Source organism: Mesocricetus auratus, unplaced genomic scaffold (genome assembly GCF_017639785.1).
Source record: "Mesocricetus auratus isolate SY011 unplaced genomic scaffold, BCM_Maur_2.0 Super-Scaffold_100010, whole genome shotgun sequence".
Classification (NCBI taxonomy): domain Eukaryota; kingdom Metazoa; phylum Chordata; class Mammalia; order Rodentia; family Cricetidae; genus Mesocricetus; species Mesocricetus auratus.
In genome coordinates this window covers 41,216,062-41,232,082 of record NW_024429194.1, presented here as the reverse complement: position 1 = coordinate 41,232,082, position 16,021 = coordinate 41,216,062, and the positions used below count along the sequence as shown (strand labels likewise).

The following is a 16,021-nucleotide window of genomic DNA, read 5'->3' as shown; positions in this document are numbered from 1 at the left end:
GGCAACAAAATCCATGGGACCTTAAAATCTGCTTCTTCACAATAACTTATAAAAATAGTTTTCACTGATGTTTGTACATAAAGTTAACCAGGCCATCTTTAAAGGTTTACAGCATGCTTTTCCTTTGATGCAAGTCCTTAAAGACATTCAGTGCGAATAGAGACTTGTGATGATATCTTGTGTACACTCTCGCAAGTAAAGTTTTCCTGAAGATCAGAGGGTGGGGCTAGCCACTAGTTACCATAGAGATGGGGTGACAAGGTGGTAGGAGATAGGAGTACTGTCTCTTTTTGGCTAGGAAGGTGAATAGGTAAGGTGGCTGTGATTTGCTCCTTTGTCTCCCTGATACCTCAGCATTTTTCCCTATATCTGACTTTGGGCTTTTATTATTTATTAAGTACTATTACTATTAGAACTTGTGTTACATACACTAGCTTAATTAACAATATGTCATGTAGAGATAAACTTCCTTATTCAATTTATTTTGTAACAAAGAAAATAGAGTGTATTCAACTGAATTTGCAACTTAAGATCTGATGTAGTGGGAATACAGGGCAAATTTTAAAAGCTAGTAAACTAAACTGTAGAAGGATATTTCTACAGAATTCTCATCATTTTGTTTATATATTAATATGCTGCTAAGGTTTTCCTTTCTCTTTAGATGTGACAAAGCTCGACCAGGAGTATTTAAAAATTTTAATATGATTGAAGGGGTTTGGAAATAATCCAAATTGAACTTCACATAGTCACATCATTCTACTCTATAACAAATATGCATAAAATTCACACTTTCAAATTAAGAGAACTACATAGTTTTTAAAAGCAATAAATGTTAATATAAACAATCTATAAAAATTTTTACTTGCACAAATTCAACGACTGAACTTCCTCAATGCTAAGACAACACCAATTTAAAGAAACCCAAATAGCTGAACTTGTGCTGAAAATACTTCAGTGCCACACAACAAAATCCATTATAAACAAATATAATCTGGAAAAAACTATTAGTTGTGCTCATATTTATGTATTTTTATATACATCACAAGGCAGAGCCAAGACATTTCGGTCTGTTACCCGAGGCCAGAGGAACAGACTACATACAGGTTCTCAGCACCTTAGGTTGGGTGTCCAGAGAGGTAGAAGGGCTATTGTACTCTTTAGTAGGAAAACTGGTGGGCTCTTTCTGGCCTCTTTTCCACCTGAGATGTCATGGTCAAGATCTTGGAACTGAATATAGCTTGCACTGTGCCTTTGCTAATGGTGTCAGTGATGTCTGAAACATGACATCTAGAAAGAAGCCATAGGTCTGAGCATGGCCATATGTTGGAGGAATTATTCACTTTTAAGTGAAATAGGGTAGTAACAACTACATCCATGGTTGACGGAACTAAATGCTAAATGAGATTATCACATATAATTAACTAGCAAAATGGCAGCCTGAAAAAATGTGTGCTTAATAACCACCCTAGTTCCCACATCCAAGCAAATTTCAGCTATAGTGACATCAGAGCACCAAAGGCCAGGGCTACTCACTTTATCACATTTTACTCATTATAAAAATAATACGTTAATCTATATCAATTAGTAAAAACAATACTGTTTCTAATTCTTTAATGATTATCCATTTTAGAGAATTTGAAAAAAAGACAAAACTATTTCTGCCCAAAATGTCAAAGTTATATTCAGGAATGTGTATTAAATTAGGAACATTAACAGATCCCAAGAAATTTGAAATTGTGCTTTATGTAACTATTTACATTAACTTTAAGTCAAGTTAAACTGAAAACTTAGTTCTTCTTAGCAGGTCATCACGTACTGTAGATGAAATAATCTGTTTTCTATTTACTTTGTTATAATGCCAGGTTAAATAGAGATTATGAATTGAAATACGATCATATTCTCTCTTGTTGGAAACAAAAACAAGCAAGCAAATCTCTAGCAGATAAAAGACATGCATGTAACTAGCAGTTACGAAGCACAGGCTAGAGCAATAAGAGCTCAGGCCATCCCTGACTACATAATGAATTCAAAGAAGGCCTGTGCTACCCAAAACCAATTTCAGCTCAACCCTCTATAAAGTGGCATAACACTTACATGTACTCACTACTATTTAATTCACAAAGCTAATGTGGGAATCCCATGGAATCTCTTAAAGGTTCAAGCTTTTAGTATTATTATTCCTGTGTATTTTTCCCAAAAGGCAAAGTAACTTACTTTTAAATAATATGCTTAGTACTCCATATCCTGTAACATCTGCAGATTCAGCAATCACAAATTATAGCAATTGAGAACTCAATAGCTATATAAAACCTATTCCTATCATCACTGAAACTGCTTCCATGGGAACATGTAGAGTTTTTTTTTAACCTTGTTGTTATCCCCTATACAATTTAGTATAACAATTATTTCCATGGTATTTACATTGTTTTAAGTATTGTAATTAATCCAGAGATGATCTAAAGTATATAGGAAAATGTCATAGATACACATATTACACCATTTTATATAACAGACTTAAAAGGGCCTGTGGATTGCAGTATTTGCAGAAGATCCTAAGGCTGACACTTAGCATATCTGACTCAGACACAGAGCTTAAGAAATAAAACATCTTAAGGTATCATCATTTCAGATTTCAAGTCCTATTACAGAGCTACTGTAATAAAAACAGCATGGGACTGGCATAAAACCAACATGTTGAGGTAGTTAGTGCACACCTTTAATTCCAGCACTTAGGAGACAGAGGAAGGCAGATCTGTGAGTTGAAGGCCAGCCTGGTCTACAGAGTGAGCTTCAGGACAGCCATAGCTACATAGTGAAATTCTGTCTCAGAAAACACACACACACACACACACACACACACACATCAACAGAATACTGAATAGAATTGACAAGTCAGATATAACTCCACATACATATAAACACCTGATATTTTATAAAGAAACCAAAAATATACCCTGAAGAAGAGACACCATCTTCAACAAATGATGCTAGCCAAACTGGATAGTTCCCTTTAGAATGTAAATAGATCCATATCTATCATCCTGCACAAAACTAAACTCTAAATGGATCAAGGGCCTGAACAAAAGACCAGATACCCTGAACCTTACAGAAGAGAAACAGGACAGAGAGAGAGTGGGGAGAGGACTGAACTCATTGGCATAGGAAAGGATTTTCTGACCAGGCATTGAGAACAACAATAAATAGGGTCTCGTGAGGCTAAAAAGCTTCTGTACAGAGCAAAGGACACAATTGTTCAAGCAAAGTGGCAGCCAGCAGAATGGGGGATAAATCTTTAATCAATTATATATCTGCTAAAAGATCAATTTCAACACTATATAAAGAACAGAAAAACTGAATATCAGGAAAATTTAAAATCGGGCTATAGAACTAAACAGAGTTCACAAAAGGAAACACAAATGACACCCTTAATGTTTTCAAAATGTTCAACATCCTTAGCCATCGGGGAAATGCAAATTAAAACTACTTTGAGATTTCATCTTTGCCCAGTCAGAATGGCCAAGATCAATATAACGAATGACAGCACATGCTGGCAAAGAAGTAGGGAAGGGGGAACATTTATTCATTGCTGATGGAAGTGCAAATTGATACAGCCACTATGGAAATCAGTGTGGTTGTTCCTCAGGAAGCTGGGAATAGATCTACCACAAAATCTAGGCATACCACTCTTGGGAACTTGCTCATGCATGTTCATTGTTTTTCTATTCATAATAACCAGAAATTGGAAACAGCCAGATGTCCATCAAGTGATGAAAGGATAATGAAAATGTGCTACATTTACATAATAGATGATTATTGAGTTATTAAAAAAATAAAAATCATGAAATTTTCAGAGAAATGGATGCAGCTAAAACAGTCATCCTGACTGAGGTAACCCAGGCCCAAAAGGCAGACATTGAATTTTTCTCTAATATCTGGATGCTAGCTTTTAAGTTTTAGATATGTGTGTTTCAATATGAATAATTACAGAGGTTAAGTTGCTAGTGAACAACCAGGGGGAGAGGAGGAGACCCTCCTAGTAAGGAGAAATAGAGTATGATGTTGCAGAGGGATAAAGGGGAAACCAGAATAGGAGGATTAAATTGAGAGGAGGAAGGAAAGGCAGGGTAGAGGAGGGAATATGGAGAGAGACAATACTAAAGGCCTTTAGAAAGCCCTATGGCGGAGATGGGATGGGGGGGGGGGGGGGCAGGAGAGGAGGTGAGGGAGAGGGAGCTGGGATTGACATGTAAAACAAGCTTGTTTCTAATTGAAATTTTAAAAACTGGGGAAAAAAAGCCATGTAGAAATCTACGACTGCAGAAGCTTCCTAATATACATATATGAAAGGAATTGAATTGGAGTCAACATATAATGGGAGAAAATGTCCCAAGTAGACTACCACCAAGTAAAACCTCCAGAGTCAGGAATGGGTTACATCTTTTACGTCATTAGTCAAAGGAGCCCCATAGAGTCCCCATCCTCAATATGCAGGCTACTGCCAAAGCTATTGGTTACTCTTCATAACCTGATGGTAAGGCATTAACTGCTGAAGACACAAATTACTCATGTCATCAAACATGGACAAATCAAGCTGGTGTGTAAGTAGAAGCTTCACCCTTATTACTAATGTGCATGGTGCTGGAAGGTACTTTGAATGCTACTGGGGGAAAAAATAATCATCAATTTCACCTGGCTACAAACCTTGCTACATACAACAAACCTGCAAGATATACTGCTGTAATAGTGACATAAATGTTATGTGAGTAACCAACTATTGTATTGGATTTCAGGCCCACTTCATAAAATGGAACCAATACATGACACTGCTTAAGTGGTCAAGAACCTGAGACTAGACAGGTGATAGTCTCTATTGCTACTACTATTCTGTTAAAAGACTACAGCAATACAATGACTCCTAATAATATACTGCTATACCCACAGACCTCAGCATCACTCAACAGTCCTCAGGAGAGCATCTTCTTGCAGTAGATGGTAGTTAACAGATCCACAACTGAACAGTGCACAAAGAATGAGAGACTGGAGCATTCAGCCCTAAATGGAATGTCTTTATCAAGCCCCTTCCTTCCCTTTGGGGCTCAGGGACCTATGTGAAATAGGAGGCAGAAATATTCTAAGAGTCAGATGTGGTGGATGATGAAGAAACAGCGTCTTCCAGACACAGCGGTAATGATGTACATATAAACTCACAGAGACTGTGTCAGCATACATAGACTATACAGATTCAGAGCCAAAGTCTCAGTACTGAGAAGGGAAAGTAGACACAAACTTTCATCCCTAACCAAGAAGCCATTTACAGTTGGTACCCACTGGGAAACCGCAAATCTGTGTTCTCCAATGCAGTGTTACTGAGTCTATGAACCACACTCCCAGGAAAGGTCCCATTCCCAGAAATACTTGGCCAACACAAAATGGACTCTGGGGTGTTGGTTTTATGTGTGTGTATGTGCATATGCTTTTTGTTTTGTTTTGATACAAGTTGGCTTACTTTCTTTTTTCACTGTTTTTCTTTTTTATTTTTCTAGTTTCTTCTGTTTACTTTTTGGGAAAGAGAAAGAACAATAAGTTGGGTGGTAAGGAGGGAGAAGGATGTGGGAAGAAATAGGGAAATATGATCAAAATATATTGTATAGAAAAAAGAAAACTTTTTTTTTGAAATTCACTAGGTTTATACCTTAAAGATCATGCATTGCATTAAGATTTTTAAAAGTCTACTTTCTTGTATCTTGAAAGCAAGGTGACTGCTACTATACAGAATAGAAAAATAATCTAGTAATTTTACACTTACACTGCCACATTTTTCCTAATGGTATATTCATCCAACTCGTCATCTGAGCTGCTGTCGGTGGCATCAGAATCCAGACCCACTTCAACATGAGACAACAGCCCTGTAGCAGATAGGGCAAATCTTTGGATTTCTGCAGCTGTACACTGAGCAAAGCCATTGTTTGTATCATCCCAAAACTTATTCTCTGAAGACAATATGTTGACTTCTGGCTTAATTTCAGAGTGTTCAAGTAAACTATTACCCAAAACTGTAGTGGGTTCATGAAAGAGCTTCATTGTGGGCAGCTGGTGCTTCATAGAAAATTTCATCTGTTGACCATAGTGCTGAACGACATGCTTCGCCAGGAGCATCTGCAAGTGTTTCTGAGTTCGTCTAGCCTGGCTGAGTAAAATTTTCTGTTTACTCACACAATGAAGCAAACGAGCGTTCACTTCCTCCTCTTTTTCAGCAGCTGAGGAGCTAATAGGCATATCTGAGGGACTAGGTCCAATTTTCTTTTGCGTGCATTGCAATAAACCCTTTTTAATCTTAGTATTAGTTAATTTGTCCAAAAGTGCATTCTTTTGGTACCATTTACAGTTTTGCAGATGTATTTTGTCTACATTAGTGTCTTTGGTGAGATTTGAGTCCAGAACGATCTGTATGTCTTTCATGCACTGACTGGTAGTATCTGAGAGCTCTTTCTTGATGAACTCCTTCTCGGAGTGAGAATGGCAGATCTTGCTGAGCTGAATGCTGCTGCCATTACACAGTACATTTTTCAGCTTACAGCAGTTGGACTCCACTCCTTTCTTTTGGTTATAATTCTCATTATACTTATTTAGTGTCGAATTAGAACTCATTAAAAGAACTGTCTGAAAATGTTTTGAAGCCTGAGGGGAGGCAAAGTGTTTTAAATTCACAAAATTTGTATTTAGAGTAGGTTCAGGAGTCGGAAATCCCAGCATCTGAGACAAAGTGTCCCCTGCCGTAAGCTTTTCATCTACAGTTCTTGGGCTTTCCACACACAGCATCTTGTCAGATTCCATGGCACTTGGCAAAGATGAAAAGCAGATACCCTTTGTTGTTGCTTCCTTCAGAGCTGGGGTCATGGCGATTCCTGGAGATAATTACTGGAAGCCTAAAATTACATAAAAAAATACATGATCATACGCCTCGAAAAAAAGCCTGATGCTTATACTTTTGCCAAGAGCAACTTTTATTTTCTGATGTTTCTGATTAAAATGAGCATGGCCCCAAGGACTTCCTTTATCTCTCAGATTTCCACATTATCTCAATAATGAATAAGCTGTTATTCTTCGCATTGATTGTGAGTGAGCCTGATATTCACATTTACAATTAAAGTTGTACTCTCAATGGTATAGTGCTTGTGTAGCATATGTGAGACCCTGGGTTCCATCTACAGCAGCCCCCTCAAAAAAAATACACTTGCACACTGTCACAGTAAGGGTTTAGTGACAAATACATGTGTGTGCAAGTACATCTCACAATCATATTATTGACAGTGTTTAGTGAAAATCAATAGAAAAACTTACAACTTTGAATCTCTCAATCGTACTTGAAAATGTGGTTCAATCTTACAATTGCAAAAATATTTTTCTTTATGAAATATAGTAACTTTTCTAAAATGAAATTCCATGTGGAATTTTCCTTAACTGAACAGTAATAACTAGAATTAAAATATGTTAATTAATAGGTAGACCTAATTGAGCACAAAATGTCTGAGTTCACAGTTCAATGTGTCAGTGAGAAATCACCTGATCTGAGAAAAGCATTTTTCCTGAAGATGAATCAGCAATGTTTTTCTGTTCTCATTGATATACATTTATTAGTTATTATTGTAGAATATATTCCTCCTACCTACAAAATAGTGAAAACCATGCCAGATGACCACTAAAGATTAATGTCAAAGTTAAACAAATTTCAAAAGAAAAGAATGAAGCCATATGTTCAGACATACAGAAAAAGGAAATACAATACAACTAAAACCTATAAACAGTACACTTAGTGAAAAACTTTACATTAACTATTTTAAATTTTAATGATACTTAAAACACAGGAACTATTACATTCCATAATTTTTCAACACACCTGAAGCACTCTAATATTTTGAGCACCTAGATGCTGTTGTAACTGTATTTACTTCACTTTTATTTTCCATAAAACTAGCACAAATGATCAAGAAGAAAAAGGGTGTAAAAATTAATTTGTTAAAAAATTATCAGAAGTCCTGGAAGGAAAACTCCATTCCAAGAAAGTTAACTACAACCAGAAAAACACAGGAAATAAATAATCCCACTTTACCAGCACCCAAAAGAGAAAAGGGGTGGAAATCCACATACAATTCCACCAAGAACAACCATTCCAAATCAAACAATAATGAACAATCAAAGGTCATTAGTATTCCTCAATATTAATGGTTTTAACTCACCCATACAAAGACACAGGCTGACAGAATGGATTCGAAGACAGAAGCCATCCTTCTGCTGCATACAAGAAACACACCTCAAAGACAGACATTACCTCAGAGTTAAGGGTTGGGAAAAGTTTTTCCAATCAAATGATCCCAAGAAACAAGCAGGGGTAGCAATCCTAATATTTAACAAACTTAGACTTTAAAATGAAATCAAAAGAGATGAAGGAGGCCATTTCATATTCATCACAGGAAAAATCCACCAAGATGAAGTCTCGATTCTGAATATCTATGCCCCAAATACAAAGGCATCCACATTCGTAAAAGGAACATTATTAAAACTCAAACCACACATAAAACCTCACACACTTTAGTGGGAGACTTCAACACCCCACTCTCACCACTAGACAGTATAACTATATTCGAAGCTATATAGGGAAAACAATATATTTACCAGAGAGAGAGAGTCCCACAGACCAGGAGTTAGAAGCCTGGCTGGCTTCCAGGAGAAAAAGGGAAGGCCCTTTTCCTTTCACTTCCTTTTATCTCTACCTTGACCCCGCCCTGTTGGGCGGATAGCTTTGTGGGGTTCACTCCTACAAGACAGGATTATCAGACTGAAACTAAAAAAGAAACAAAGGAACTAATAGAAGTTATGACCCAATTGGGTTTGACTGACATCTATAGAACATTCCATCCAAACACAAAAGAATATACCTTCTTCTCAGCGCCACAAGGAAACTTCTCAAAAATTGACCACATACTTGGCAACATAGCTAACCTCAACAGGTACTAAAAAATTGGAATAACTACATGTATCTTATCAGACCACCATGCTTTAAAGTTAGAGTTCAACAACAACACAAACTGCAGGAACCCTACAAATTCATGGAAATTGAATAATGTGTTATTGCACCACTACAGGGTCAATGAAGAAATAAAAAAAAAAATTAAAGACTTCCTAGAATTCAATGAGAATGACGACACAACATAGCCAAACTTATGAGACACTTTGAAATCAGTGCTAAGAGGAAAGTTCATAGCACTAAGTGCCCACATGAAGACACTGGAGAATAGTTACACTGGAGAATTAACAGCACAGCTGAAAGCTCTAGAACACAAAGAAGCAAACTCACCCAGGAGGAGTAGATGCCAGGAAATAATCAAATTGAGGGCTGAAATCAATAAAGCAGAAACTAGGAAAACAATACAAAGATTCAATGTAACAAAGAGTTGGTTCTTTGAGAAAATCAAGATAGACAAACTTTTATCCAAACTCACCAAACGGCAGAATGTGAACATGCAAATTAACAAAATCAGAAATGAAAAGGGAGACATAACAACAGACACTGAAGAAATCCAGAGAATCATCAGGTCATACTTTGAAAACCTGTACTCCACAAACTTTGAAAATTTAAAGGAAATGGAAGGCTTCCTGCCAAAATTAAATCAAGAACAGATAAGCAATTTAAACAGACCTATAACACCTAAGGAAATAGAAGCAGTCATCATCAAAAGTCTCCCAACCAAAAAAAGCCCAGGGCCAGATGGCCTCAGTGCAGAATTTTACCAGAAATTCAAAGAACAGCTTATACCAATTCTCCTCAAAGTATTCCATGAAATAGAAGCAGAAGGGTCTTTGCCAAACTGTTTTTACAAGGCTTCAATACATTGATGCCCAAAGCCACACAAAGACACAACTAAGAAAGAGAACTTCAGACCAATTTCCCTCATGAACGTTGATGCAAAAATACTCAATAAAATATTGGCAAATCGGATCCAAGAACATATCAAAAAGCTCATCCACCACGATCAAGTAGGCTTCATTCCAGGGAGTCAGTGATGGTTCAACATACAAAAATCTATCAATGTATTCCACCATATAAACAGGCTGAGAAACAAAAATCACATGATCATCTCACTAGATGCTGAAAAAGCCTTTAACAAAATCCAACGTCCCTTCATGGTAAAGGTCTTGGAGAGATCTGGAATAACAGGAACATTCCTAAGCATAATAAAAGCTATATACAACAAACCAACAGCCAACAAATTAAATGGACAGAAACTCAAGGTGATTCCCCTAAAATCAGGAACAAGACAAGGCTGTCCCCTCTCCCCATACCTCTTCAATAATGTACTCGAAGTTCTAGCTAAAGCAATAAGACAACAAAAGGAGATCAAGGGGATACAAATCGGAAAGGAAGAGGTATAAATTTCACTATTTGCAGATGATATGATAGTTTACATAAGTGACCCAAAGAACTCTACCAGGGAACTCTTACAGTTGATTAACCCCTTCAACAAAGTGGTAGGATACAAGATCGACTCAAGAAAATCAGTAGCCCTACTATATACAGATGATAAGGGGGCTGGCAAAGAAATCAGAGAAACATAACCCTTTAACAATTGCCACACACAACTTAAAATACCTTGGGGTAATGCTAACCAAACAAGTGAAAGACCTGTATCGCAAGAACTTTGGGTCTTTAAAGAAAGAAATTAAAGAACACAGCAGAAAATGGAAAGATCTCCCATGCTGTTGGATAGGTAGGATCAATGTAGTAAAAATGGCAATCCTCCCAAAAGCAATCTACAAACTCAACGCAATCCCCATCAAAATTCCAGCACAATTCACAGACCTTGAAAGAACAATTCTCAACTTTATATGGCAAAACAAAAGACCCAGGATAGCCAAAACAACCTTACTCAACAAAGCAACATCTGGAGGCATCACCATCCCTGACTTCAAGTTCTATTATAGAGCTGTTGTCCTGAAAACAGCTTGGTATTGGCACAAAAATAGACAGGTAGACCAATGGAATCGAATTGAACAACTCTGATATTAACCCACACACGTAGGAACATCTGATCTTTGACAAAGAAGCTAAAAATATACAATGGAATAAAGAAAGCATCTTCAACAAATGGTGCTGGCATAACTGGAGGCTGGCATGTAGAAGACTGCAGATTGATCCATGTCTATCGCCATGCACAAAACTTAAGTCCAAATGGATCAAAGACCTCAACATAAATCCAGCGGCACTGAACCTCTTAGAAGAGAAAGTGGGTGGTACCCTTGAACTAATTGGTACAGGAGACAGCTTCCTGAACATAACACCAGTAGCACAGACACTGAGATCAACAGTTAATAAATGGGATCTCCTGAAACTGAGTAGCTTCTGTAAGGCAAAGGACACAGCAAGATAAAAAGGCAACTCACAGATTGAGAAAAGATATTCACTAACCCCACATTTGATAGAGAGCTGATCTCCAAAATTAACAAAGAACTCAAGAAGCTATTTTCCAAAACACCAAAGGACCCAATTAAAAAGTGGGGGACTGAACTATATAGAGAATTCTCAATAGAGGAGACTAAAATGGCTGAGAGACACGACCCAGTGATTTCACTCTTAGGCATATACCCAAAAGATGCCCATTCATACAACAAGGATGTCTGTTCTACTATGTTCATAGCAGCATTATTTGTAATAGCCAGAACTTGGAAGCAACCTAGATGCCCCTCAACTGAAGAGTGAATAAGGAAATTTGCTACATTTACACAATGGAGTACTCAGTGGGGGAAAAAAATGGAATCTTGAAATTTGCAGGCAAATGGACAGCACTAGAAGAAACCATCCTGAGTGAGGTAACCCAGTCACAAAAAAGACAAGCATGGTATGTACTCATTCATATATGGATTTTAGACATAGATCAGAGGAGTGTCAGCCTACAAACCCAGGGCCAGTGAGTCTGGAAAACAGGGTGGTTCCCTGTTTTTACCCCCAGAGAAGTGGAAAGAGGCAAGATCTCCTGAGGAGATTGGGAACATGAGGGGAGAGGAGAGTGAACCAGGAAAAAGAGAGAGGTGTAACAGGAGAGTAGAAGAAGACATGGGGGAGCAGGAAGGTTGAGTTGGGGTAAGAATAGCGGAGACCAGGATGAGAGATACCATAATAGAGTCATATGGAGTCATTATAGCTTTGAGGAGAGAGCTGACACCAGTAAGATTTCCAGGGAGCTACAAGGATAACACCAACTGGAAAACTAAGTAATAGCAGAGAGACTACATTAATAGCCCCTACCTAATGATAAGGTTGATGATTTCCTTATATGACACCCTAGAACCTTCATCCAGTGACTGACGGAAGCAGAGACAGATACTCACAGCTAAACACTGAACTGACCCGCAGGAACCCAGTGACAGAGATGGAGTAGTGATGAGCAAAGGAATCAAGACTGCTGGTGAAACCCACAAAGACAGCTGACTGGACAAGGGGGGAGCTCTTGAACCCCAGACTGATGGCTAAAAGGTCAACAGAGGACTGATCCAGACTCCATGAATGTAGTGTCAGTGAGGAGGCCTCAGAAATCTCTGGGGCATTGGGTAGTAGATTAGTGTTCACCATGGCATACAAATGAACTTTAGGAGCCCATTCCACATGGAAGGATGCTCTCTCAGCCTGGACACACGGGGAAGGGCCTAGGTCCTGCCCTGGATGAAATGACAGACTCTGGAGATCCCCCCAAGGAGGGCCTCACCCTCCCTGGGGAAAGATGTGGATATTGGGCGGGGGATGGGAGGTGAGGGTGGGGCTGGGTGGGAGAAGGGGGGGAGCTGGGATTGACATGCATGTTTCTAATTTATAAAAAAGAGCACTGGCTGCTCTTCCAGAGGTTCTGAGTTCAATTCCCAGCGACCACATGCTGGCTCACAACCATTTATAATGAGATCTGGTGCCCATTACTCACATAAAGTTGTATATGCAGATAGAACATTCATATACATAAAATAAATAAATAAACCTTAAAAATTATCAGACGGTTAAGAGCAAAGCCAAGTAGAGAGTATCTACAAATTATAAAAGAATCATTAGTAAGCTAAGATATATAAAGAACTCCTATGAATAAGTAAAAGATACAGTAATAAGGCACTTAGGTGACATTCTAAATGGTTATTAACATCTACTTGAACACTGTAGTAAGAAATGCACTATCAGCAAAGTGAAGTCCAAATACCAAACTCAATAATGGCGCAAAACTGAAACACCACTTATGATGAAGGAAGGAAGCAAAATTTCTCACATCTACTAAGGCCACAAATTAGTTGAGCAATTTGTATATAAAGTAGAAAATATGCTTGTCATAGGTTTATGAGCAAAGGTTATAACACCAAAACATTAATTCAAAACAACTTAGATATAAGACTTTAAAAAAGAGAAAAAAAACAAACACAATGAAATAATATATTGAAGTTAAAAGAGTATCAGTATAGAAAGGCTTTAATAGTAAAAGAAAAAAAGAACAGTGTAGGCACGTGTGCACACATGCATACATACACACTAGTTCTATACCATATAAATACAACACAAACATAAAAGCAAATGTGTATATTGGTGCACAAGCTTATACTTAATTAAAAGTTAACTAGAAGATGCCCATCATACCTGTACCAGGGGTTACATCAAGTTCCATGAGAGAGAACTAAGAGTGATACTTTAAGAGAGTTGTCATTATCATTATAAATTTTATGACTTTGGAAAAAAGAACAAATACAAAATATGTTAATGATGAACTAGATAAAAATAGATGTTTGTATATATATATATACATACTTTATAATGTCTTCAAATTTGAATTATCCCAAAATGAATACATTTCTGTATAACTAAACAACTCGCACTCAACCTAAATTTTAAAGGAAAAATGAAAATAACAAGATTTATGTTTGTAGTTCTCTCTGTTTTAATGGAAATAGAAAAAATGATGGAACATCAGGGAAGTGATGTTAAAAGCAATTGCTATTCCTGCAGACCCCTTTCTGTTCCTAGCACCCTCACTGGGCAACTCACACTGCCTATACCTCCAACTCCAGAGGACCTGAAGCTCTGACTGAGAGTACACACACACATGTAACATGCTTACACACATGCATATAAATAAGAAATTTTTGACTGGGCAGCAGTGGCGTATGCCTTTAATCCCAGCACTCAGAAGGCAAAGGCAGGCAGATGTCTGTGAGTTCAAGGCCAGCCTGGTCTACAGAACTAGTTCCAGGACAGACAAGGCTACACAAAGAAAGTCTGTCTTAAAGGAAAAGAAAAAGAAAAAACTTTTTTTAATTGGGGGAAATTTCTCCCAGAATAAAAATAATTTGATCAACTCACTGACCTATACCTTATAATCTTGAAAGTCCCATTATAGTATTTCTAGTTCTTATCCCACTCACATTTCTCTCAATCATTTAGACAAGATGCAATGGATATAACCACAGTGTCTAGCAGCAGGGACCATAATGTAAAATATCATGAGACAACAGAGTTTTAGTTCATCTTGGTTCCTGGAAAAAGATAAGGGAACACTACAAATAAGTAGAGTAAAAACATATTAAGAAATAGAAGAGCTGGGCGGTGGTGGCACATGCATTTAATCCCAGCACTTGGAAGGCAGAGGCAGGCAGATCTCTGTGAGATTGAGACCAGCCTGGTCTACATGAGCTAGTTCCAGGACAGCATCCTCCAAAGCCACAGAGAAGCCCTGTCTGGAAAAAAAAAAAACAAAGAAAGAAAAGGAAGGAAGGAAGGAAATAAAAAGAATAAAGTGGCTAAGGACCACTTATGTAGAAATGTAGAAAATGAAAAACTTTTGAGATCTGTTATACTAGACAGTTCAGAACTGACCCTAATAACATCTATTGGCATTCATATCTGGATAATCTCTCTTGAATATGAACTAGGCTGAGTAGTGTAGTTGAGGTGATTGGACCCAGCAGAAATACCAGAACAAGACTTCTGAGATTAAGTTGATGAAGAGACTGGCTCCTCCACCTTACTGCCTTTCCCCTTAGTAAAGAAACTAACTGCTAGTCTGTGAGCCAGAAGGACCCACAGCAAAGAAATGACGCCTCCCACAGGCAGTTGTGAGTGATCTGGGAGTAGACTCTTCCCAGTCCCCTTGAGATGACTGCAGCACCTGCTAACCCTGCTTAGAGCTCATGAGAGATCTGCCCAGATTCAAGACAAAGAAGCCGGAGAAGAATGTCTTAAATAACTAAATTTGGAGGGATTTTATTACACACAAACAGACAGCTATCTTTTGAAGTTTTTTATTTTATTATTTGAGATTATAATTATATCTTATAGATAATTACATTCGCCTTAAAGACTTTTAGATTATAGTCTCTAGAAGGAAAAGCCCAGACATATTACAACACCTACTTAAAATTTCCATGAGGTTATTCTGTGTACTATTTCCAAATATATCTTTTTTAAGGTTTATTTATGTATATGGTACTCTATCTACATATAGAGACTACATGCAGGAAGAGGGCATTAGATCTCATTACAGATGGTTGTGAGCCACCATTTGGTTGCTGGGAATTGAACTCAGGACCTCTGGAAGGGCAGCCGGTGCTCTTAACTGCTGAGTCATCTCTCCAGCCCCCAAATATATCTTATTTGGAAAAAAAAGCCCAAGCAGAAATATGTAACCAAAAGAAACTCATAAAAATATTTATATCTTTTAAATAAAAAGGCTGACGTATTCGTTATGGTTTTAGTATTTAACATGTAAGTAGATTCAATTATTTAAATTTTATACACATACATGTAATTGTTTTCCATACTTCCCAATTGAGAATATTCTAAAATACTAATTTTGTCTACTTTCATATTATGTAAAGTACATATATCACTAGCTCTTACAAGCTCTAGAGTCTAATGCTAGACTGCTACTTTGCTATTATATGAAATAACAATGTGACCAGGCTGATACGCTATAAATATTTGCTGACTAAATGAGCAGTT

The 16,021-nt window shown here is 37.5% G+C and overlaps 1 protein-coding gene across 7 annotated transcripts in view; it reads right to left on the bottom strand.

The window, feature by feature from the left end:
* Kansl1l (KAT8 regulatory NSL complex subunit 1 like) overlaps positions 1–16,021 on the bottom strand; it is a 90,317-nt gene that overhangs the window by 60,420 nt on the left and 13,876 nt on the right. For 6 of the 7 annotated variants that reach the window (XM_005070546.4, XM_021227408.2, XM_021227409.2 and 3 more), the window contains exon 2: positions 5,807–6,926. In XM_005070546.4, coding sequence (XP_005070603.1) covers positions 5,807–6,897 — 1,091 coding nt within the window. In that variant the 5' untranslated portion in view covers positions 6,898–6,926. Of the gene's footprint in view, positions 1–5,806; positions 6,927–8,673; positions 8,693–16,021 lie in introns of those variants that run through there. The other variant, XM_021227407.2, reaches the window with a different exon arrangement.